The sequence below is a fragment of the Leucoraja erinacea genome, chromosome 24 (assembly GCF_028641065.1).
Source record: "Leucoraja erinacea ecotype New England chromosome 24, Leri_hhj_1, whole genome shotgun sequence".
Lineage (NCBI taxonomy): Eukaryota > Metazoa > Chordata > Chondrichthyes > Rajiformes > Rajidae > Leucoraja > Leucoraja erinaceus.
In genome coordinates, this window is record NC_073400.1 from 19401528 (window position 1) to 19426525 (window position 24998).

General features: G+C 51.0%; 3 protein-coding genes across 3 annotated transcripts in view; 2 read left to right on the forward strand and 1 right to left on the reverse strand.

The window, feature by feature from the left end:
- pfdn2 (prefoldin subunit 2) overlaps nt 1-14671 on the reverse strand; it is a 48389-nt gene extending 33718 nt beyond the window's left edge. Inside the window, exon 1 of the mRNA XM_055654672.1 lies at nt 14667-14671. The gene's annotated coding sequence lies outside the window, so the exon portion shown is untranslated. The remainder of the gene's footprint in view (nt 1-14666) is intronic.
- Nucleotides 1-19274, forward strand: part of nectin4a (nectin cell adhesion molecule 4a) — a 32438-nt gene extending 13164 nt beyond the window's left edge. The window contains 9 exon segments of the mRNA XM_055654667.1: nt 7319-7614; nt 7616-7682; nt 9043-9342; nt 10273-10390; nt 10665-10816; nt 13801-13948; nt 15076-15184; nt 16467-16775; nt 17870-19274. Coding sequence (XP_055510642.1) covers nt 7319-7614; nt 7616-7682; nt 9043-9342; nt 10273-10390; nt 10665-10816; nt 13801-13948; nt 15076-15184; nt 16467-16775; nt 17870-18067 — 1697 coding nt within the window. The 3' untranslated portion in view covers nt 18068-19274.
- Nucleotides 19275-19824: 550 nt separating this feature from the next.
- Nucleotides 19825-24998, forward strand: part of LOC129708541 (rho GTPase-activating protein 30-like) — a 28338-nt gene continuing 23164 nt past the window's right edge. Inside the window, exon 1 of the mRNA XM_055654342.1 lies at nt 19825-20428. Coding sequence (XP_055510317.1) covers nt 20335-20428 — 94 coding nt within the window. The 5' untranslated portion in view covers nt 19825-20334. The remainder of the gene's footprint in view (nt 20429-24998) is intronic.

A 24998-nucleotide genomic window follows, 5' to 3' on the forward strand; every position in this document is an offset into this window, starting at 1 on the left:
AAACCTGTCGGTACACAAAAAAGCTGGAGAAATTCAGCGGGTGCAGCAGCATCTATGGAGCGCTTCGCACCCGCTGAGTTTCGACAGGTTTGGAGGGTCAGACACAAAATGGTGCACCCTCTACACTATCCCATCACACACTCCCAGGGCACAGGTCAGACATAGGGTGATGCTCCCTCTACACGATCTCATCCCACTGTCACCGGTTTAATTTTTAGTTTCGAGATACAGCACGAAAACAGGCCATTCGGCCCACCGAGTCTGCACCGACCAGCGATCACCGCATATTAACACCACCCCACACACACTGGGGGCAATTTTACATGCACACCAAGCCAATTAACCTACACACCTGTACGTCTTTGGAGTGTGGGAGGAAACCGAAGATCTCGGAGAAATCCCATGCAAGTCACAGGGAGAAAGTACAAACTCCGTACAGACAGCACCAGTAGTCAGGATGTCTGCAACAGTAGCTCTATCGCTACGCTAGCATGCCGATATTGTCCTGCAGGAGCAGGACTGTCTCAGAGGTTTAAGGCACATGGGATCCAAGATGAGCTGGTTAATAGCATCCATGGTAAGTTTGGTGATAGGAGGCAGAGGATAGTGTTGAAGAATGGTCTTCTGACTGGAAGTCTGTGAACAGTGATGTACCATAGGAATCAGTGCAGGACCAGAGGAGGTAGGTGAGGCTGGGACTAATCCAACGTTTAAGAAACAGTTAGACAGGTACATGGATAGGACAGGTTTGGGGGGATATGGACCAAGCGCAGGCAGGTGGGACTAGTGCAGCTGGGACATGTTGGCCGGTGTGGGCAAGTCGGGCTGAAGGGCCTGCTTCCATACTGCATCACTCTGTGACCTTTGCCGTTGTAATGTACATTAGCAACTTGGGCATGTATGTCAGGTTTAATTAGCAAATTTACGGATGACTGGTAATCTGGGCAATGAGGGATGTTGTCTAAGACCACAGCAGGATGTAGATCTGGAAAGTTTGGTGGACCTTTAGCAGATGGAATTTCATCTAAACCTGTGTGAGGTTGATGCACTTTGGGAAGTCATACAGTGGCTTGCAATAGTATTCATACCCCTTGAACTTTTCCACATTTTGTCATGTTACAACCACAAACGTAAATGTATTTTATTGGGATTTTATGTGATAGACCAACACAAAATGCCGCATAATTGTGAAGTGGAAGGAAAATGATACATGGTTTTCAAATTTTGTTTACAAATAAAAAACTGAAAAGTGTGGCATGCAAATGTATTCAGCCCCCCTTACTCTGATACCCCTAAATAAAATCCAGTGGAACCAATTGCCTTCAGAAGTCACCTAATTAGTAAATAGGCTAATTAGACAAATAGAGTCCACTTGTGTGTAATCTAATCTCAGTATAAATACAGGTGTTCTGTGAAGGCCTCGGAGGTTTGTTAGAGAACATTAGTGAACAAACAGCATCATGAAGCCCAAGGAACACACCAGACAGGTCAGGGATAAAGTTGTGGAGAAGTTTAAAGCAGGGTTAGGTTATAAAAAAAATCCCAAGCTTTGAACATCTCATGGAGCACTGTTCAATCCATCATCCGAAAATGGAAAGAGTATGGCACAATTGCAAACCTACCAAGACATGGCCGTCCACCTAAACTGACAGGCCGGGCAAGGAGAGCATTGATCAGAGAAGCAGCCAAGAGGCCTATGGTAACTGTGGAGGAGCTGCAGAGATCCACATGTGGGAGAATCTATCCACAGGACAACTATTAGTCGTGCACTCCACAAATCAGGCCTTTATGGAAGAGTGGCAAGAAGAAAGCCATTATTGAAAAAAAGCCATAAGAAGTCCCATTTGCAGTTTGCCACAAGCCATGTGGGGGACACAGCAAACATGTGGGAGGAAGGTGCTCTGGTCAGATGAGACCAAAATTGAAGTTTTCGGCCTAAATGCAAAACGCTATGTGTGGCGGAAAACTAACATTGCCCATCACCCTGAACACACCATCCCCACTGTGAAACATGGTGGCGGCAGCATCATGCTGTGGGGATGCTTTTCTTCAGCAGGGACAGGGAAGCTGGTCAGAGTTGATGGGAAGATGGATGGAGCCAAATACAGGGCAATCTTGGAAGAAAACCTGTTAGAGTCTGCAAAAGACTTGAGGCTGGGGTGGAGGTTCACCTTCCAGCAGGACAACGACCCTAAACATACAGCCAGAGATACAATGGAATGGTTTAGATCAAAGCATATTCATGTGCTAGAATGGCCCAGTCAAAGTCCAGACCTAAATCCAATTGAGAATCTCTGGCAAGACTTGAAAATTGCTGTTCACAGAAGCTCTCCATCCAATCTGACTGAGCTTGAGCTATTTTGCAAAGTAGAATGGGCAAAAATTTCAGTCTCTAGATGTGCAAAGCTGGTAGAGACATACCCCCAAAAGACTTGCAGCTGTAATTGCAGCAAAAGGTGGTTCTACAAAGTATTGACTCAGGGGGGCTGAGTACTTTTGCACGCCACACTTTTCAGTTTTTTATTTGTAAAAAAATTTGAAAACCATGTATCATTTTCCTTCCACTTCACAATTATGCACCACTTTGTGTTGGTCTATCACATAAAATCCTTATAAAATACATTTACGTTTGTGGTTGTAATGTGACAAAATGTGGAAAAGTTCAAGGGGTATGAATACTTTTGCAAGCCACTGTACATTGGCTCCCTTGTATATTCAAGATTCAAGATTCAATTTAATTGTCATTGGGATACATTGGGAGGGCATACACAGGGCACTGGAATATGGGTGAACAAAGAAACCTAGGGTTTACATCCATAGTTCCCTGAAAGTGGCAGCATGGGCGGGTGTTGTGGTGTGAGGCATGCTTGTCTTCATAGGTCATGGCATAGAATATAAAATTTGGGAGGCTATGTTGCAACTTCACAAAACACTGTTGACGTTGCACAAGGAATACTATGTGCAGTTCTTGTCACCACATTATAGGAAGGAGGTGTTTATTTGTTTTGTCCTTAACAAGGAGTTTTTATTCCAGAGTCACAATTAACAGAGTGTTACATTAGTCAAAACAACTATATGTCCAGTTTGCATACAGCAAATGACAGCCTTGTCAGTTGTATCCAGCACGCGATCAAAGCCCATTGACACACACAGTTTTCGAAAGCCTCCAAAGCTCTGCGTGCTCCCTCTACAGAGACACATGGACACGGACGTAAGAAGGGTAGGCAGTTGCCTTAGAATAGCCGTCTTGGTCAAGGAAGGGAGTGGTTGTGCTGGAGATACTGCGAGAGGAAGTGGTAGAGGTGGGATCCATTAATATATTAGAAAGACAAATAGAAAGGGCACGAATTTAAGGTTGGAGATATGGGTTTAGAGGGGATCTGAGGGGTATGTTTTTTACACAGATTGGTTGATACCTGGAACGTTGCAGACAGGGGGTGGAATTGGATACTGACATTACATTTAAGAGGCCTTTAGTCAGATAGTTAAATAGGAAAGGCATGGAAAGATATGTAAGCAAATGATATTGGTGTAGAAGGCCAAACATTTCAACATGACTGTGGTGTGCTGAAGGGCCAGTATATGTGCTGGTCAACTCTACACTATCCCATCACAAACTCTCAGAGCACAGGCTAGTCATAGAATGTAGCTCCCTTTATACCGTCTCATCACACAAAGTGGCACAATGGTAGAGTTGCTGCCTTGCAGTGCCAGAGACCCGGGTTCGATCCTGACTACGGGTGCTGTTTGTACAGAGTTTGCACATTCTCCCTGTGGCCGAGTAGGTTTTCCCCGGGTGCTTCCACATTCCAAAGACGTACAAGTTTATAGGTTAATTGGCTTCTGTAACTAGTCCCTAGTGTGTTGGATAGAACTAGTGTATGGGTGATCATTAGTCAGCCACACTATCTCTAAACTAAACACACCAGGCACGGGTCAGATACAGAGTGAAGCTCCCTCCACACCATCCAATCTCACATTCCCAGGGAGGAGGGTCAGGAGCAAAGATCCTATAAGATATTTGGTCAGGAGGGAGGGAGGGGTCCCTGTCAATCTGCTCCTGTGCCTAGCCAAGATGGCCATTCACGGTGAGGTTGAATGTATTGTTGATAAAGTTGGCGATATAGTAATTTGATGACTGTTTGTTTGTGAACTCAATATAGACGGCCTTTGATGGTGTTAATACTCCGTATGTTTGATTTGATTTTCTGAATAAAAGTATTTGTATATAATTTTTTTTTAAAGTGTTAGGCACAGAGTGAAACTCCCTCTACGCTGTCCTGTCACTCCCTGAATTGCAGCTCAGTGCTGCGGTGTCAACACTGGTTGAACCTGCTCTTCCAGTCATGGAACGGTGGTATTTGTCTCGGCTCTGGTGTGCAATGAGGGTGTGAGTTGTGTACGAGCATTGCTCCATGTTTCCTGCTCTCCCACTGACTCACCTGTTGGACACTCCCACCAGTTTCCTGCTTGCATGCATGCCTGCCCAAGCCTGCTCCTCGTAGGTGAGTGTTTGTTGGATGGGGCTGACTGTCCTCCATTCACCCGGGGTACCCCACAACCCCCTTTCCCACAGCTCTGTGCTGACAACCTTCCTCCAGAGAGGGGCTCTTCACTCATCCCCACCCCTACAAAGTGCAGCCATGAACACGGGCAGGTGGACAGTGTATGTTGTAGCACGGAACAGGCCCTTCATCCCTTCTCACCCATGCTGATCATCCTCCCAATTGAACCAGTCCCACCTGCCCATGTTTGGTCCAAATCTCTCCAAACCTTCCCTATCCATGAATCTGTCCAAATGTCTTTGAAATGTTGTGATTGTCCTCGGCTCTGCCACTTCCTCCAGTAGCTCATTCCACCACCCATAGATAGACACAGTGTTGGAGTACCTTAGTGGGTCACGCAGCATCTCTGGAGAAAAGGGATAGATGATATTTTAGGCTGGGACCATTCTTCAGACTTAATGTCCAGGAGGAGGGTGCTGGGGAACTGGAGGTAGGAGAAGGTCAGAATAAATCAGGGCTGGCAACAGATAACCCAGGGGCCTCCACACCCTCTGTGTAAAAAACCTGACTTCCAAGTCCCTTCCATTCTTTCCCCTCTCACCTCAAACCAGTGCCTTCTGGTTTTAGACCCGCCTACCCTGGGAAAATGACGGTTCCCCACCTTTAGGCCCCTCATGAGTTTGTAAACCTACGCTGTTGGGAAAAGAGTCCCAGCCTCACCTTGTAACACAAACACTCCATTCCCGAAACTCGACCTCATGAACCTCCTTTGCAGCATCCCAGTGTAAGGACACTGTGCCTTGTGAGGAGTGCCCCCTGGGAGTTTCAGGTCCTGGTTCAAATAAACTTTTCCTGCTGAACAGGGGGTCAGCCTGATCAAAATCCTCACACTCCGCTCTCTTGCCGCCCTACATGACAGGACAGAGAGCAACTTTGGCTAAGAGCCGCAGTGAGATTTTCCACGAGCCTCCACTGTCTGACTGCCCACATTGCTCTGATTGGTGTCGGTAAATGTCCCAGACTCCGGCTATGTTCTGGTGAAAGACTGTTCAGTTTAGTTTATTGTCACGTGTACTGAGGTACAATGAAAAGCTTTTTGTTGCGAGCTAACCAGTCAGCAAAAACACAATACATGATTACAATCAATCAATTTACAGTGTATAGATACATGATAAGGGAATAATGTTTACGGTAAGGTAAAGCCAGCAAAGTCGAGGATTGTCCGGGGGACATCAAAGAGGTAGATAGTAGTTCAGCACTGCTCTTTGGTTGTGGTAGGATAGTTCAGTTGCTTGATAACAGCTGGGAAGAAACTGTCCCTGAATCTGGAGCTGCGCGTTTTCACATCTCTCCCTTTTGCCTGATGGGAGAGAAAAGGGTGGCCACGGTGCGACTCGTCCTTGATTATGCTGCTGGCCTTGCTGAGACTGCGTGAGGCATAAATTAAATCAATAGAAGGGAGGTTGGTTTGTGTGATGGCCTGGATTGCAATTTCCTATGGTCCTGGATGGAGCTGTTCCTAAACCAAGCTGTGATACACCCTGATAAAATGCTTTCTATGGTGCATTTGAAGAAGTCGGTGAGAGTTGTAGGGGACATGCCAAACTTACGAAGCTTTCTACGTAAGTAGCCATGGGTAATCAAAGAGAAGTTGTTGGTGATATTGACTCCTTGGAATTTGGAGGCACCGCGACTGATGCTGGCTGCTGGGAGCTGCGTGCCCCTGGCAGGGGAGAAACACACAGTGCCTGTCACCCAGGTACCCGCTGCTCGCGTGCAGGTATCTGTGCAGGGTCCCGGAGTGGCGGCATCTGTATGTGTGTACAGTCCATGGGAGCTTCGGAGGCCTCTGCGAGCGGGACCGGGGACATCTTTGATAGCTTTAATTTGAGAACCATACAAAAAGCCTCAAAGAATTTGAAAGGAATTTTATTTGCATAAAATCAGGCAAAACTAATCAGTCACTGACACCTCTCTCTCGTCTCATCCCTCTACCCCCTGCTGCCTCTCACTCTCAACCCATCTCTACCTTCATTTCCCATCTCCCCAAACCATCCCCACCAACCTCTGCATCCTCTTCCACCCCATTACTCTTCACTCTCACTCCCCATTACGCCCCCTCTCCATTACGCACCCCCTTCTCCTCACCCCCCTTCTCACCTTCCCCCTCTCCTCACCTCCCCCCCTCACCTCTCCCCCTCACCTTCCCCCCTCTCTCCTCACCTTCCCCCCCTCTCCTCACCTCCCCCCTCTCACCTCCCCCCCCCTCTCCTCACCTCCCCCCTCCTCACTCCCCTTCTTCTCCTCCCCTCTCCTCACCCTCCCCCCTCCACCTCCCCCCTCCCCCCACCCCCCCTTCTCACCTCCCCCTCCTCCCCACCCCCCCCCCCCCCCCCCCCCTCACCTCTCCCCCTCATCTCACCTTCCCCCCTCTCCTCACCTCTCCCCCTCATCTCACCTTCCCCCCTCTCCCCCCCACCTCCCCCCCTCTTCTCACCTCTCCCCCTCACCTTCCCCCCTCTCCCCCACCTCCCCCCCTCTCCTCACCTCCCCCCCTCTTCTCACCTCCCCCCTCCTCATCTCCCCCCCCCTCACTCCCCCCTTCTCCTCACTCCCCTCTCCCCACCTCCCCCCCTCTCCTCACCTCCCCCCCTCTTCTCACCTCACCCCCCCTCCCCTCTCCTCACCCCCCCCTCACTCCCCCACCCCCTTCTCCCCCCCCCCCCCTCTTCTCACCCCCCCCCCCCCCCCCCCCCACCCCCCCCTTCTCCTTACCCCGCCCCCACACTCTCCCCCTCACCCCCCCCCCCCAGGTGTGTGCGGGCCGGAGCTGCAGCTGGACGCGGGCACGACGGCGCCGCTAGGGGGCACAGCGCGGCTGCGATGCCTGTACACGGGCGCGGCCCAGGTGACGCAGGTGACGTGGGACAAGCTGACGGAGCTGGGCCCGCAGATGGTGGCGGTGCGCAGTGACGCACACGGCACGCGCACGCACCCCTTCTACGGCGCGCGAGCCCGCTTCCAGCGCGGGGCCGAGCACGGCGGGGACGCGCTGGCCGGCGACGCCTCGCTGCTGATCGACCAGCTGGTGCTAGCGGACGCCGGGCATTTTCCGCTGCAAGGTGTTCACCTTCCCGGCCGGCAGCTTCGAGGGCGACACCTGGCTCACCGTGCTGGGTAGGTGGGGGGGAGGGGGGCGGGGTGAGGGGTTGTGGTGAGGGGGCGCCGGGGTGGTAATCTGGTTCACCCTGCTGGGTAACATAGAAACATAGAAAATAGGCGCAGGACGAGGCCATTCGGCCCTTCGAGCCAGCACCGCCATTCATTGTGATCACGGCTGTCAATAACCCGTGCCTGCCTTCTCCCCATATCCCTTGACTACACTAGCCCCTAGAGCTCTATCTAACTCTCTCTTAAATCCATCCAGTGATCTGTCCTCCACTACCCTCTGTGGCAGGGAACTCCATAAATTCACATCTCTCTATGTGAAAAAGTTTTTTCTCACCTCAGTCTTAAATGACCTCCCCTTTATTCTAAGACTGTGGCCCCTGGTTCTGGACTCGCCCAACATAGGGAATATTTTTCCTGCATCTAGCTTGTCCAGTTCTTTTATAATTTTATATGTTTCTATAAGAAACCCCCTCATCCTTCTAAACTCCAGTGAATACAAGCCTAGCCTTTTCAATCTTTCCTCATATGACAGTTCCGCCATCCCAGGGATCAATCTCGTGAACCTACTCTGCAGTGCCTCAATCACAAGGATGTCCTTCCTCAAATTAGGATACCAAAACTGTACACAATACACCAGATGTGGTCTTACCAGAGCCCTATACAACTGCAGAAGAACCTCTTTATTCCTATACTGAAATCCTCTTTTTATGAAGGCCAACATTCCATTAGCTTTCTTCACTGCCTGCTGTACCTGCACGCCAACTTTCAGTGACTGGTGTACAAGGACGCCCAGGTCTCGCTGCACCCCCCCCTTACCTAACCTAACCCCATTGAGATAATAATCTGCCCCCTTGTTTTTGCCGCCAAAGTGGATAACCTCACATTTATCTATATTATACTGCATCTGCCACGCATCTGCCCCTCACTCAACCTGTCCAGGTCATCCTGCAACGTCCTAACATCCTCTTCACAGTTCACACTGCCACCCAGCTTTGTGTCATCTGCAAACTTGCTAGTGTTGCTCCTAATTCCCTCTTCCAAACCATTCCTGGGAGTGGGTAGTGAAGGACTCCTGGGTAGGGAGTGTAGGAATGCCAGGGGGAGGAGGGGTGCGGGAGTGCAGGAGATAGGGGGCAGTGAAGGAGCAGCGCTGGGAGTGGAGGAGGGGCGGTGAAGGAGCGCCCTGGAGGAGGGGGTGGTGGGGAATGTGGTGGTGAGCGAGCGTCGGGGAGGGGGGCGGTTTGAGGTGGGCTGAGGGCGAGGGGGTGGCAGTGGTGAGGGAATACTGCAGGAGATCTGAGGGAACCATATAATATATTATACCCCTCTCTCTCTCCTCCCCTGTTTTCCCCCCTCCCCTCCTCAGTGCCCCCTCAGGTATGGCTGGTGCCGGGCCCACGAACCCTGCTGGAGGGAGACCGCCGTGCTCTGGTGGCCATGTGCATGGTGATGGGGAGCACCCCGATGCCCGAGGTGCGGTGGGACACGGCCGTGGAGGGGGAGCAGGAAGTGACAGACACGGCCAATGCCAACGGCACAGTGACGGTCACCGTTAGCCTCTACGTGCATCCCGAGCGGGACATGAAGGGGAAGGACGCTGTGTGCATCGTCAACCACTCCAGCCTGGCCCAGCCCCTGCACGTCCCCTACAAACTCAACATCTACCGTAAGTACCCTATGCAGCCGGAGTGAGTGGCACTCATGTGAAGGGAGCAAGATGAGGAGAGCTCCACTCTGCATCTGCCCTCGGAGTGTGTGACAGGACAGTGTGGAGGGAACTCCGTGCCTTTTTCTCTTGAACAAGGAGATTCCATTCAATAACCACAGTTACAGAGTATTAGAAAGATCAAAACTGCCTAACAGTTTGCAAACGTCAATCTATCAATCATCAAATGACAATGTTTTCTTTCTTGTCAATGATGAACATGGCCCCATGCAGCAACCAGTGTTCACGGAAGGCCTCCAGAGACCCGGTGGATGCTGCGTGTTCCCTCTCCAGGGACACATGGGCATGGACTTAGGCCCGGAAGAGGGGAAGGCAGTCGACTCGGCCAGAACCCTCGCTTGGCCAGGCCCAGGAGCAAACCGACAGGGAAAAACCCACACCAGCGACTGTCCCTTCCTCCTCCATACTGGGTGACCAAAAATCGAGAGCATGGGCTGAATTGCAGCTACGGCTCCACAATGGTTATCAGTAATGTATAATCAATCTTGCTGATGTTGCCGCTGTAAATCAGCGCATTCCAAGCAGTTAATGAGTTTACATAAACACAGTAAGAAAGTCCTGGATAGATCAATACTGCCAATTAGCATTTTGCAAACTCAATGATTCATCAAATGACTCCATTGTTGTCCTTATCCTCTACATACTTGACCCCCGCATGCACACCAGCGTTCAAGGAAGACTTTGTAGGCATAATGTGTACTTTCTCAAGGGACACGCGGGCACGGACATAAGGCTGGGAGTGGGGCAGGCGGTCGATTCATGACTGCCCGCTGGCTATACGCTGGACCATCTTGGCCACCCGTGCCCTGGGAGTGTGTGACGGGGCAATACAGATAATGTTTTGCAAATTCTTCATCCTTCATCTTTTAGATGTTCCTGAGGTGGTGATAAAAAGATCCTTTGAGAATTGGCAGGCGGATATGGAAGGAGCGGCGTTGCAATGCGAGGAAAATGGGAATCCTCCAGCTACGGATTTTGTGTGGAAGAGGTATGGAATGATGTAACTTCTGGGGTCAAAGAATCAAGTGTGGGCAGTGGGAGTGAATGAACGGGTGGGTCTGGGAAGTGGAAGGGGTGGGATCTGAGGGCTAGTGAATGGATGAGTCTGAGGGGAGGGGATGGGGCTTGTGGGGAGTGGGTGAGTGGGAGGGGGAATCTGTTGGCAATGGCATTGAATGGTAAGGGTGGGACCCATTCTGATTAGCGCGTAGGGAGTGGTTGTACTGGTTTGCGTTTCACATTCGCCTGTAATTGGTGGACAGAATGGAAGGCCCCCTCCCCAGCAACCTCACCCAGGATGGCAGCAGGCTGTTATTCACCAAACGGCTCACCGTGGAAGATTCTGGAACCTATGTCTGTGAAGTTTCCAATGAAATTGGCAGCCGGAGTGCACAGATGAAAATAACTATTTCAGGTTGGTGACGTTTGTTGTGAGCTTCCCTCCACACATTGCCTGCTGGATCAATCCCACCCTCCTCAGCATCACAGTCATCATCATCACACACACACACCACAGGTGTAGGCCCTTCGGCCCATCATGTCCTGGCCAACACTGATCCCAGTTACCAGAACTTGGTCTGTAACCTCTGCCTTGGTGATTTAAGTAGAAGAACGTCGCCTATTCCTTCTCTCCATAGATGCTGCCTCACCAACTGAGTTTCTCCTGCATTTTTGGTCAACCTAAGTATTCATCGAGACACTTCTGAAATGTTGGTAGTCTCTGCTTCCACCGTCCCTTTAGGCAGTGAGTCCACACTCCAACCACCCTCTGGGGGAAAATTACCCCTCAGATTCCCTCTAAATCTCACCTCACAAAGCTATGCCCCCCCCTGAGAAGTATTCATTGAAGACCTTGCACATACCCAGGCTCCCTGCATCAATTGCCCCTTGGTCCCTGAAGTTCCCTGGTATCCCCTTGGAATGCTCTTGCTCACCCCCACAATCCTAAAATGTTTGTAGAATGCCTTGGGATTCTCCCTAATTTGGTGACATTTACTGGTCCCTTTTCACCCTGTAATTTTTTTTGTAAACACTCTGCTGGACTCTCTAATCACTTCGGAATGCTTCTGTTGTCAATCATCTCTACCTGTCATTTGTTCCCTGTGTCCAGTGTTGCCTGATCTTGCTATCCTTCCCCCTCACCCTCACAGGAACATGGCTCTGAACTCTCCCTCTCTCCCTCCAAAAGGCTACCACTTGTTGGGGGAAAAAAAGGAAGTGCTGGAATAACTCAGTGTGTCTGGCAGCATCCCTGGAGAACATGGATAGGTGACGTTTTGAGTCGGGACCCTTCCGACTGATTATGAGGGAGGGAGGGGGGACTATGTATGGCAGGTAATAGGGGAACACGAGCAAGGGGGGTTATTGATACAAAAGGATTGAAGTTGAGCTCGGTCTGCCTAGGCTCCTAGATCTCCCTGTTGCTCACTACATTAACTGCAATTCCCATTCCCATAATGACTATTCTGTCCTGGGCCGACTCCGTTGCCAGAGTGAGATCACAAGCAAAGTGGAGGAACAGCAACTTGTATTCCGCTTGGGTAGCTTACATCCCAACGGTATGAAGATTGAATCCTCCAATTTTAGGTACCCTGTAACAATGCCTCCTCACTTTCTCCCCCCCCACCCCCCTTGCCCCTGTCCTGTGCCGACCTAGATGGATCAATTTCTCTTCTCACCCTCGCCATGCACCTTCCTTCCTTCCTCTGGCTTCATAATTTACAACTCTTCAATCCTTTTGCCTGTTTTTTGTTCAACCATCTGCCTATCAAACCCCACTCCCTCATGTTCACCTATTACATCCCATGCTTTGTCCTGGCCCTCCTCTCTGGCTTTCTCCCGCTCACCCCTACAATCTGAAGAAGGATCCTGACCCGAAATCTCACCCACGCATATTCTCCAGGGATGATGCTGCCAGACCCGCTAAGTTACTTTTCTTTGTAACCCAGCATTTGTGGTTCCTTGTTCCCACTTATTGGACGTTTTCCCACAAAGTGTTGCTCCTAGTTGACGGTCTCCAGGCCTTGCCTTCTGTTGTTGCAATCGGCCTTCCAGTTGGGACCTTCAGAGTCTGGATCATCTTCAGCTGTAAATATCTTTAATTGTGATCATTGTTCTCAAAATGCTCCCATGGACAGTAGACCAAACGAGCGCTGAACACTAGCGCTTGGTCCGCCTAGACTGCGGGATCTCCTGGTTGTAAACTTTTGTAACTCCCCTTCCATTTCCTGTAACAACCTTTCTGTTCTGGACCTCTTCCATTGCCAGAGTGAGGCCACATGCAAGCTGGAGGAACAGCACCTCAGTCCGCTTGGGTAGCTCTCCTCGTCCACTCCTGCACAGCAGGGCCAACAGATCTTGTCTGTTGCTGCTGTCCCCTGAGGCCCCCCTCCCCCTGTCAGTGCCAACCATGCTATGTCTGTGTGTGAGGGATGGTCATGGGGGATCCCTACACTCCCTGACAGGCTGCTCCCCATCGCTTCTCTGTTTGTGCAGCCATTGGTAGCGGTGTGACCATCTGCTAAATTGGGCCCATCACAACGTCCTCTTTGTATGGATGCTCCAGCCAAGAGCGGAATTCGCTATCAAAACATGGAGGGGACGGAGACACACAATTTTTTGGTGGCCGTGCGCATGCACACACTCACACGCGTGAAGCTTCGGAGGCTTAATCCAGTGCTAAATACAGCTCAACTGCCTGTCTCACCGGGTTAACTACAGCCCCTTCTGGACTGACGAGATACCAGCGCTGCTTCTCCGCGCTGGCCATATTTCCCTGCAAGTTCAGGAAGGACTGTAGGCTCACCTGGCGGGACAGGCAGAGTTGAGCTGTGTTTAGCGCTGTTTCTCTGAGCTGGCTGTGGGCCTGGGGGCACCGCGCCCGTCTGACTCCTGGCCACCCATTGGGGGGGGCACTCGGGACTGCCCAAAAACTTTGTGGGGGGATGTCCCCCCCCTTCTCAAAACATGGGGGTGACGTGTCCTCTCTGGCCTCCCCGGGGTTTCCGCCCCTGGCTCCAGCTGTGTTATGATGTCCCTGTTCTTTTTTTTTTATTTTTTTATTTTTTTTATTATGAAACTACTTTTATTCAAAAAATAAAAATGAACATAGAGTATTAACACAATCAAAGACTGCCTATGTTGACAGTTTACAAACAAACAATCATCAAATTAATATAACGTCAACTTTATTAACAAAACACTCGACCTCCAACGGCGACCAGCATTCACGGAGGCCTCCAAAGTCCCCATGGGCACCGCTCCTGGGAGTGTGTGATGGGACAGTACAGAGGGAGCTTCACTCTGTGTCTGTCCCATGCCTGGGAGCGTGTGACGGAATCGTGCAGGATGTGAGGTGGGTGTATTCCTGTGCTGACCTTGTCCGTTCCCTCTCCACAGAACGTAACGAGGCAGGGATGAGCCTGCTGACTCTTGCCTTCGTGGCCATCGGAGTGGTGGGCCTGGTCATTGTGCTCATCTTCATTGGCGCCATGATCGCCGTGAACCGCTCGCACCGCAAGAAGACGGAGCAAATGGTCTTCAAACTGTAAGCAGGCGATAGGACCCATGAACACGGCAAATGTCTTGGGGAAAGTAGGGAACACAAGGATATGAGAATTGGCAGATACGTAGAAACACATGGGACACACAAGGAGACATGTGGGAACACTTTGGACATGGCACACACGTGGGAACACATGAGTACAGGAGTGGTCATGGGAGGCACAGAACATGGGGCACAGGACATGTTAAACACAAAATGCTGGAGTAACTCAGTGGGACAGGCAGCATCGCTGGGTAGAAAGAAACCAGCATTTGCAGTTCCTTCCTGCACACGACGTGACGATAGGTGAACAGTTTGGGGTGGGGTGAAAGGAGCAAGGAAAAACTTGCAGTCATACAGCATGGTAGCAGTCCATGCCGACTGAGATGTCTACCTGAGCTAATCTCATCTGCATTTGCTCGATAAACCTTTCTTATTCATGAACCTGTCCAAATATCTTAAAACATTGCAGTCGCACCTGCCTGAACTGCTTCCCCTGGTAGCTCATTCTATAAATGTATCACCTTCGATGTGGGAAAAAAATGACCCACAGGACTGTCTAGGCTTTCCTTATTACTCTAACCCTCAATTCCTGGTAATATCCTGGTGCACCCTTTCTAGTTTAATGACATCCTTCCTGTAGCTGGGCGACCAGAACTGTGGTCCAACATGCCAAATGTAGTCTTGCCATGTCTTGTACAGCTGTAGCATGATATTCCAACCCATGTACTCCCATGACTGATGAAGGCGGACACGCCAAATGTGGACTGAGCGCCTTGTCTACCTGTGTCGCCACTTTCATGAAACTATGTGTACATCATTCTCCAATGCTACCCAGGGCACTACCATCTACTGTGCTGGTCCTGCTTGGTTTGGGAAGATAGAAGGGGTGGGGCGGAGGGAGGGGGAAGGAGGAATGGGGGAGGAAGATGAGATGGAGATGGGGGGGAGAGGGGGTAGATGGAGGGGAAGATGCTGGAGGAGTGGGGTGGTACAGAGGGACGGATGGGGGGGAGGGGCTGGACAGAGGGAAGGGTGGGGGTGAAGGAGGGTGGGGTGGAGTGGAGTGGGGGGGATGATGATGATGCACGAGGCACTGGCTCCTTCCACTGACGCTGCTGTCTCTGCAGGGAGGAGATCTCCACCATGTCCCGGCAGCCCTCCATCCGCCGTTGTAACTCCATGTCTGCCTCTGTCGACGTCCGCCTGCAGGAGGCAGGTGGCAGTCGGGACATCGACGTGAGTGGTGGGGTGGGTCTCGATACCAGGGTGGGGGGGGGGGGGGGAATGGGGGGTCGGATGGGTGGGGAGGTGTGGGGGATGGGTGGGCAGGGAGAGGCAATGGTGGAGGAAAGGGTCTGCGAGGATCAGCTTGCCTTTCCCGAGAGGTTGCAAAGCCAGCACACGTGTCAGAACAGAAGAAGAGTTCATTCAGCCCCTCGTTACTGATGCTCCATTCAGTGAGAACGCAACTAACCTGTTACCTCTGCCCCACTCTCCCGCACTAACCCTTGATTCCCCCAACATCCCAAACCCCAGCGATCTGTGTGGAATCTCCACATAGACTCTGGGGGAGAGAATTCCAAAGATCCCCCACGAGGGAGACTTTTCTCCCCGTCTCTGGCCTGAATGGCAGACCCCTCACTCTGAGACGGGACCCCCCCCCCCCCCCCCGGTTCCAGACACCCCAGCCGGGGGAAAATTCCTCCCCACACCCACCCTGTCGAGCCCTGGAAGGAGTTTGGAGGTTTCAGTGAGATCTTCTCTCGTTCTTCTTAACTCCAGAGAGGACGGTCCCATTCTGCTTCTTCTCACCTCCTGGGACAAACGGGAATCGATCCGGTGACTCCATCCCTCAGGTGGGGAGCCCAGACCTGTCCACAATATTCCAGGTGTGATCTCCCCCGGGCCCCGGATAATTGGAGTGAGACGTCTCAACTCCTGGTATCAACCCCTCCCACAGACCGTCCCCCTCCCGACTGTTGCTCTTCCTGCAGGGGAACATCCAGTGAGTGGTGTTCAGGGACTCCTAGGTCTCACTCCACACCAACACTATCCCGTCTCTCTGTGACGCTGTGTTTGGGATCAGTGGCGACTGGATCAGAGCCTTGCTCTCCCTAAATCAACATCCTGTCCCTTGCTGCCTCACTCACCTTACACCCTCTTCCATTCTGCTCCCGCCACCTTAGATTTGGGCCCATGTATCCTGGGGGAAGGGTAGTGGCTGAGCACTACCCCCTGTGGGTGGTGAACAGCTGGTAATGAGGGACAGTCGACCTGTGAGGGTTAAAACTGGAACCTTGTGCTTATTGAGGTCGAGACCACTCCTGGGTCAGGTCAGAAGTATGATAAAACGGAGATCAGTCTTGGTTGGGGACGGGACCCCGGAAACCCCCCCCCCCCCCCCCCCCCCCCCCCACTGTGGTCTCGTGACGTCGGTAGTTGGGTGAGGGGAGCTGAGGGGGAAGGCTGATCAAAGCCTGGGCCTCGGATTAAACGCCTGTCTGGTTCTTGGTGGTAGCAGCTGGAGCTGGAGCCCATGATGGAGGAGATGGTGCCACAGCAGAGGAGCAGCTCCAGGGACCTGTTGGCGGTGGCAGGGGAGGGCCAGTTCCAGCCCCTGCCCCTGGGCACCCATCGCTACAGCCTGCGCTCCACGACCAGTGAGCACAGGTCCTCGCACGCCTACCCGTTCGGGGCCTACAGGAACAGCTTGCCCAACAACCAGCGGCACAGCCTGAGGGAATGGATGTTGGACCACAGCGAGCGGTCGGGCTCACCGGGGGAGGTGCCAGAAAACAGCCCAGCGCTCACGGCAGCACTGGAGCAGGTGAGCGGTGACCACAGTTAAGCTCCCTCCGCACCATCCCGTCAATAGACAATAGGTGCATGCATGGACCATTTGGCCCTTCGAGCCAGCACGGCCATTCAATGTGATCATGGCTGATCATCCCCAATCAGTACCCCATTGCTGCCTTTTCCCCATATCCCCCGACTCCGCTATTTTTAAGAGCCCTATCTAGCTCTCTCTTCAAAGCATCCAGAGAACCTGCCTCCACCGCCCTCTGAGGGAGAGAATTCCACAGACACACCACTCTCTGTGAGAAAAAAGTGTTTCCTCATCTCCGTTCTCAATGGCTTACTCCTGATCCTTAAACTGTGGCCCCTGGTTCTGGACTCCCCCAACATCGGGAACATGTTTCCTACCTCTAGTGTGTCCAAGCCCTTAACAATCTTATATGTTTCAATGAGATACCCTCTCATCCTTCTAAACTCCAGAGTGTACAAGCCCAACTGCTCCATTCTCTCAGCATATGACAGTGTCGCCGTCCCGGGAATTAACCCTGTAAACCTACGCTGTACTCCCTCAATAGCAAGAATGTCCTTCCTCAAATTAGGGGACCAAAACTGCATACAATACTCCAGGTGTGGTCTCATTAGGGCTCTGTACAACTGCAGAAGGATACTGGTTGGGGGATACAGCACAAAAACAGACCATTCAGCTCACCTCGTCTATGCTGACCATTTGTACTTGGGCTTTCACTTCACCCCATTTTATTTTTTCTGAATCTCCCACCGCTCCCCGCATATTCTCCAACTCACCCACGCAATTCACCGCAGACAATTCACCCACGTCTTGGGGACATGGGAGGATACCGGGGAAAACTGACGCAGTCACGGGGTCAACGAGCAAACTCCACACCGACAGCAGCAGAGGTCGGGATCCAAGCTGGTTTGCTGAGGCTGGAGGGCCGAGGCTCCACCCATTGCACCACTGTGTGGAATTCTGCTTTATATTTTTGGTATTTCCTGGAAATTTGTAACTAAGTACTTTTATTTTCTCCTCCCCCCCCCCCCCCCCCACCCCTCTCCCCCCCCCCCCCCCCCCCCCCCCCCCCCCCCCCCCCCTCCTCTCCGTGACAGGTGAGTTCGCTCTCGACCCGGCCCTTGACACCCTCCCCGTCAGAGCAGGGCTCTCAGACGGAGGATGAGGAAGAGGTGGCTGACCGCCAGAAGTCAATCCACGCGGCCATGGGCCACTTCTACCCCCACAACGGCACGCTGCGCGCCAAGCCGGGCAGCAGCACCGTATACATTGCCCGCAGAGAGCACTGTGTGTGAGGGGGGTGGTGTCCGAACCCCCACCCCCACCCGCACCTGCACCCGCATGGCCACCTCCCGATCCCACGGCATTGTCTGTATGGGACAAGGACACGGAAGTGCAGGGACCTGTACAGAACACGGACACACCAAGTACGACGGCACTGTCTGTCTGGGATGATGGACTGCAGGAACCTGCGGGACTACAGAAAACGGATACGCCAGGGTACATGGACCTCGCGGGACTGTACAGTACATGGGCCCACCAAGTCTCATGAGTCCCGGACACACAGGTTTACAGGGACCCCACCAGGACAACCTCATTGGGACATGGTGACCCTGGTTTTCTGTTTACCCTGAACCACCTACAGTGGGCATCCGTGACACCTGCCCTCGGTACATTTCTGGGTCGTGCACCACCTACAGTGGGCAGCTCGAGGCGATGGAGATACACCATTAAACTACTGAAATCCACTGCAAGGATTAGTGAACAGGGTCACTGCTCTCCCAGGCTGATGTTCCCAGCATTGAGACTCCACTCACACCCGGTCCCATCCACTGGTCCCGTACAACTCAAGGATTTGTTCCCCCGTGAAGCAACACAACGTCCCGCTGACTCCTGGCAATCCCTGGCCCTGGATCTGTGGAGCGGGAGCGTTCGGGATGGGATTGAAACTCTGGGCGTGAGTCGGGAGATCCTGTGTGAATGGTCGAAGGAGCAAAGCATATCAAAACCCCACACTCACCCATCCCGTCAAACAACTGCCCCATGCGTCAATGAGTCTGTGAGTCCCACACTGACCTTATCACAACCCAGGATCCAGTGGCCTGGAGTGGAAGTGTCATCCTCGATCCCAAGGGATGGACTAATACAGAGAGGGAGGAGTGTACTTGAACCTGATGGCAAGTGAAGACAGGTCAGACAGAAGGGCTGAAAGGTCTCCTGTGTAACAGGCTGGATAGACAGACTGCAGGGCATGCCGTACTGTGTAACAGGCTGGATAAACAGACTGAAGGACCTGCTGTACTGTGTAGCAGGCTGGATAGATGGGTTGAAGGGCCTGCAGTCCCATGTAACAGGCTAAATATGTGCCCTTTGTCACGGTGTGTGTGGGGGCTGCATTGGGTTCTCATGTGCTCGAGTTTCCGCTTGTTGGCGCGTTTTTTGTAAACTGTTGTATATTTGTACAGACATTTTCAGTAAAACACAAGGCTGTCGTATCAAACAGGCAACGACTCTGACTTGGCTGCAGTCGGAGAGAGCGGGTGTTTGGGGAATCCGTTGTTGAACTTGTAAAATACGTGGTCTGACAGTCTCCACCAGGCTCCCATCCCCATCCCAACCCCGTCCCTTCCCTATCCCATCCCCTCCCTGACACAGTATAGGGCAGGAACAGAGGGCAAGGGCAGGATCTGAGCACTCCCACCTGGACCCACGACGACCCCCCACTGTGCCCCTGGAGATGCCCCCCCCCCCCCACTCTGACCCAGGCAACACCACCCCATCTCCCCCGTTACTTCTTCCATCCCCCCCACCCCCCTCCGGTCACTTACTCTCCCAGATGTGCCTCTCTCCCCCCACCCCCCCCCCCCTCCTGCCTCTAACTCTGCTCTCCCTCCACCACCGCCGTTCTCACCACCCCCCCCCCCCCCCCCCCTCTCTATCTCGCTAACGTGCTCTCTGCGCTGGGTGGAACAGGACGTGGTTATTCGAGTGCCGGGCCTGCTTCCTGATGGCGACGTGAAGCGTCTGTTTGCCACAAGAGCCTGTCTCTGTCTGACCTGGATCGTGCCGGGAGGTCACTGGCTACACCGGGGAGGGGGGAGGAACGCTGACCCTCCACCTCTGCCTTTTCACCCCTCGCTCTTCCTCTATCACTCCGTCCCACCCTTCCTCTCGCTCTACACCTCCCTCCGTCACTCGCTTCCTGCCAAGGCGGAACTGCAGCAGCCCTCGGCCTCCTCCCTGCTCTGCTCACTGCCCTCGCTCTCTCCTCCAGCCCTTCGGCAGTCTGCGCACCTCCCCCTCCCCACCCCCTCCACAGCCACCGCGAGACGCAACGGCCCAGAGACCGGACCAGAAAGCCGTGGCCCCGAGGACAGGGCGAGTGAGGAGCAGCCAGGGAGAGCAAGTGGGGGGGAGGGGGGATCTGGAAATGGCAACAGGCCGGTCCCCGGCTATGGGGCCCAGCTGGGACAGGTAGGCCACAGGCTGGCCTCTACACCGCTCAGTCACAGGGAGGGGCAGACAGGAAACCTGCCACAGCGAGAGAAACAACTGGCCAGACATGAAACGGCAGAAGGGGAAGAAGAAAGGACAAGCAAAGGAACGAGTATTCGGCTGTGATCTGGTAACACATCTGGAGGGGAGCGGACAAGACGGTAAGGTCCAGAATGTTCTTGAACCCAGTCAGTGTACAGATATCCCCATGAGAGAGACTGTCTGAGAGACACCAGTTGGTACCAATATACCTCTGAGAGTGAGGGACTGAGAGACACTCTAGAGTGCTGTTATCATTGTTGGTCAGGAAATTATGTGGTCACAAATTGAAGTCTATGTAGTGATTTACTTCAATGAACAGTAGTGGGACACATTGTTTGAGATACATGAGAATGTACATGGTCTGACTGCAAAATGGTCTGATGACACAAAATTTGGTGGAATCATAAATAATGTGCCACAGAAGGAGGGTGAGTTGCTGAATGGATATTATTTGTCTGTTTACCATGGAGAAGGAGATGGAAGCCAGGTTAATCAGCAAAACCACTGCCATGTCCTGAAATGCATCCAAATTGCAATGGAGGAGGTGCTGAGTGTCTCCTTGCATAAAGGTTCATAAGTCTCCCAGGGCCTAAACTTACTACATTGTGGAGATGAGGGTAAGTGCAGAGGCCCTTACAGAGATCATCTTTAGTCACGGGTGACACACCAGAAGAGGGGAGGGTGGATACTGATAATTGACTTTGATAAAATTATAAATTGTTCCTAGTGTGTGGGGTAGTGTGAGTGTACGGGGTGATCGTGGACAGCACGGACTTGACAGGCAGATGGGTCAGTTTCCGCGCTGTATCACTATAGTCTGTAGACTTTTGACATAACCAAGAGAATTAATAAGGATAGGGTGGTGTGGACTTTCTTTGGCATTTATGAGTTGGATGACAATATCGGCGGCATGATTAGTAAATCTGCAGAAATTTAGTGATGTAGTGCACAGTGAAGAAAATGATCTAAGATCAAAAGAGGATCTCCAATAAATGGGAAAGCAGGCCAAGTTATGCCAGGTGGATTTAACTCCGCCAAGTGTGAACTGATACATTTTGGGAAGTTATACTTGCACAATAAAAGGGTATGGTCTTGGAAAGTGTTATATATTAGACATACGGAGTAGGATCATAGTCAAATAGCATGGAAACAGGCCCTTCGTCCCAAATTACTCACACTGACCAACATGCCCCATCTACACTAATCCCACCAGTCTGTGTTTGGCCCATATCCCTCTTCACCTATCCTATCCATGTACCAGTCCAAATGTTTTTTTTAAACGTTGTGATGGTACCTGCTTCAACTATCTCCTCTGGCAGCTCGTTCCAAACACTCGCCACCCCTTGTGTGAAATGAAAAATTACCCCTCGGGTTCCTATTAAACCTTTCAACCCTCACCTTAAACTTGTCTGCTGGTTCTTGATTTCCCAACTCTGGATAAAAGATAGTGTATTCTCACTAACTATTCCTCTCATTATTTTGTACACCTTTACAAGATCATCCCTCATCATCCTGCACTTCAAGGAATAAACATAGAAATTAGGTGCAGGAGTAGGCCATTCGACCCTTCGATCCTGCACCGCCATTCAATATGATCATGGCTGATCATCCAACTCAGTATCCCATCCCTGCCTTCTCTCCATACCTCCTGATCCCTTTAGCCACAAGGGCCACATCTAACCCTCTTAAATATAGCCAATGAACTGGCCTCAACTATCTTCTGTGGCAGAGAATTCAACAGATTCACCACTCTGTGTGAAAAATGTTTTTCTCATCTCGGTCCTAAAAGATTTCCCCCTTATCCTTAAACTGTGACCCCTTGCTCTGGACTTCCCCAACATCGGGAATAATCGTCCTGCATCTAGCCTGTCCAACCCCTTAAGAATTTTGTAAGTTTCTATAAGATCCCCCCTCAGTCTCCTAAATTCTAGCGAGTACAAGCCGAGTCTATCCAGTCTTTCTTCATATGAAAGTCCTGACATCCCAGGAATCAGTCTGGTGAACCTTCTCTGTACTCCCTCTATGGCAAGAATGTATTTTCTCAGATTAGGAGACCAAAACTGTATGCAATACTCCAGGTGTGGTCTCACCAAGACCCTGTACAACTGCAGTAGAACCTCCCTGCTCCTATACTCAAATCATTTTGCTATGAATGCTAACATACCATTCGCTTTCTTCACTGTCTGCTGCACCTGCATGCCTACTTTCAATGACTGGTGTACTATGACACCCAGGTCTCGTTGCATCTCCCCTTTTCCTAATCAGCCACCATTCAGATAATAGTCTACTTTCCTGTTTTTGCCACCAAAGTGGATAACCTCACATTTATCCACATTATACTGAATCTGCCATGCATTTGCCCACTCACCCAGCCTATCCAAGTCACCTTTCAGCCTCCTAGCATCCTCCTCACAGCTAACGCTGCCCCCCTAAAGTGGTAGCGTGCTCAACCTCTCCCTATATATCAGGTCCTCGAGCTATTCCTAAAACAGTGACCACAGCTAAATACAGTACTATAAATATGACCTCACCAATATATTGTACAACTGTGACATAATCTCTTAACTTCTATACCCAATATTCTGATGAAGGCCAATGTGCCAATAGCTTTCTTGACCACCCTATTAACCTGTGACACCATTTTCAAGGAACTATGTACATACACTTTTAGATCCCTGCTCCACAACACTCCCCAGAGCTCTGCCTTTCACTATATAGGTCTTTCCCTGGTTAGACTTCATAAAATGCAATGCCTTGCACTTCTCTGTATTAAACTCCATTATCCATTCCTCAGTCCATTTGCCCAACCAATCAAGATCCTGCTGCAATTTTTGACAACCATCCTTGCTATCTACAATACCACCCATTATAGTGTCGTCTGACAACTTACTAATCATGCCTTGTATATTCTCATCCAAATCATTGGTATAAATGACAAAGAGCAATGGGTCCAGCACCTAACTAGTCACAGGGCCTCTAGTCTGATAATCAACCACCTTCCTTCCTTTCCATGAGCCAATTTTCTATCCAGTTAACTAGCTCTCCTTGGATCCCATGCGATCTAATGGAAACATAGAAAATAGGTGCAGGAGGAGGCCATTTGGCCCTTTGAACCTGCACCGCCATTCATTGTGATCATGGCTGATTATCCACAATCAATGACAAGTGCCTGCCTTCTCCCCATAATCCCTTGATTCCACTAGCCCCTAGAGCTCTATCTAACTCTCTTCTAAATTCATCCAGTGATCATCCAGCTAATCTTCCAGAACAGCTTACCAGGTGGAACGTTGTCAAGTGCCTTGCTGAAATCGAAAGATACAACGTCTACAACTCCGCACTCATCAACCTTGTTAGTCACATCTTCAAAAACTCAATCAGATTTGTGTGAGGCTATTTCCCACGTACAAAATCATGCTGACTATGCATTGTCCATCAGCCTTGTCCACCTCAATGCATGTCTATCCTATTCCTCAGAATACGCTCTAGTAACTTCCCAACCACTGATGTTAGGCTCATTGGCCAGTAATCCCCAGCCTTTTCCCTGCAGCCCTTCATTTGCCTCCCAGTATCCTGGCACCTCACCTTTATTTAATGATGACTCGTAAATCTCAGCCAGGAGCAATCTCCTCTGGACTGCGAGATATGTCTACCTTCATTCACGTTAGGACCTTCAACACGTCCTCAACTGAAACACTGCCTGATCTAAAGACACTTCCATTGACTGCCCCAAGATCTCCCGTCCTCTGGTCTTTCTCCACAGTGAAAATAGAGGAGAAATACTCATTGAGGATCTTGATCATCTGCTGTGGCTCCACATGAGTTGACCGCTTTGATTCCTGAGGGCCTCTATCCTCTCCATGGTTACCCTTTTCCCCTTTATGTAGATAAAATCTCTTGGGATTATCCTTGATGCCATCTGCCAGAGCTATCTCCTGTCCCATTTTTTGCCCTTCTGATATCCTTTTTAGCTTGCTCTTCAGTTACCGAAACTCCTCCAGGGATGCACCTGATACAGCTGCTTATTCCTGCCCCATGCTTCCTTCTTACTCTCGACCCGAGCCTCGATTTTCCTCCTCATCCAAGCTTCCTTGTGCTCACCTGCCTTGCCCTTCACTTTTAGAGACATGCATGTCCTGGACTATTGTCAGCACAATTTTAAAAACATCTCATTTTCCAAGCGTTCCTTAATCTTCAAACAACTGGGTTCCAATCAACTTGAGATTCCTGTTTAATACTTTTAAGTTTTTTTTAGTTATTTTCGTTTAGTTTAGAGAGATATAGCATGGTAACAGGTCCTTTGGCCCACCAAGTCCACACCAACCACCAATCGCTATGCTAGTTCTATCCTACAGACTAGGGGCAATTTACAGAAGCCAATTAATCTACAAACCTGCACATCTTTGGAATGTGGGAGAAACTGGAGTCTCTAGTGCTGTAAGGCAGCAACTCTACTGCTGCACCTCTGTGCCGCACCTAAATTTAGCTGTACCCCAATTTATGATTTTGACTCGTGGGACCGTCATTTCTCTATCCATAACTAAAACCTAATAAAACAGTGCTCTCTGGTCCCAAAAGGCTCATTCACAAACACTTCATTCATTTGTTTCTCCCAAATTCCTAAGACTAGATAAAGCATTGTCCTACATAGAAACATAGAAAATGGGTGCAGCAGGAGGCCTCTCCTGTGTA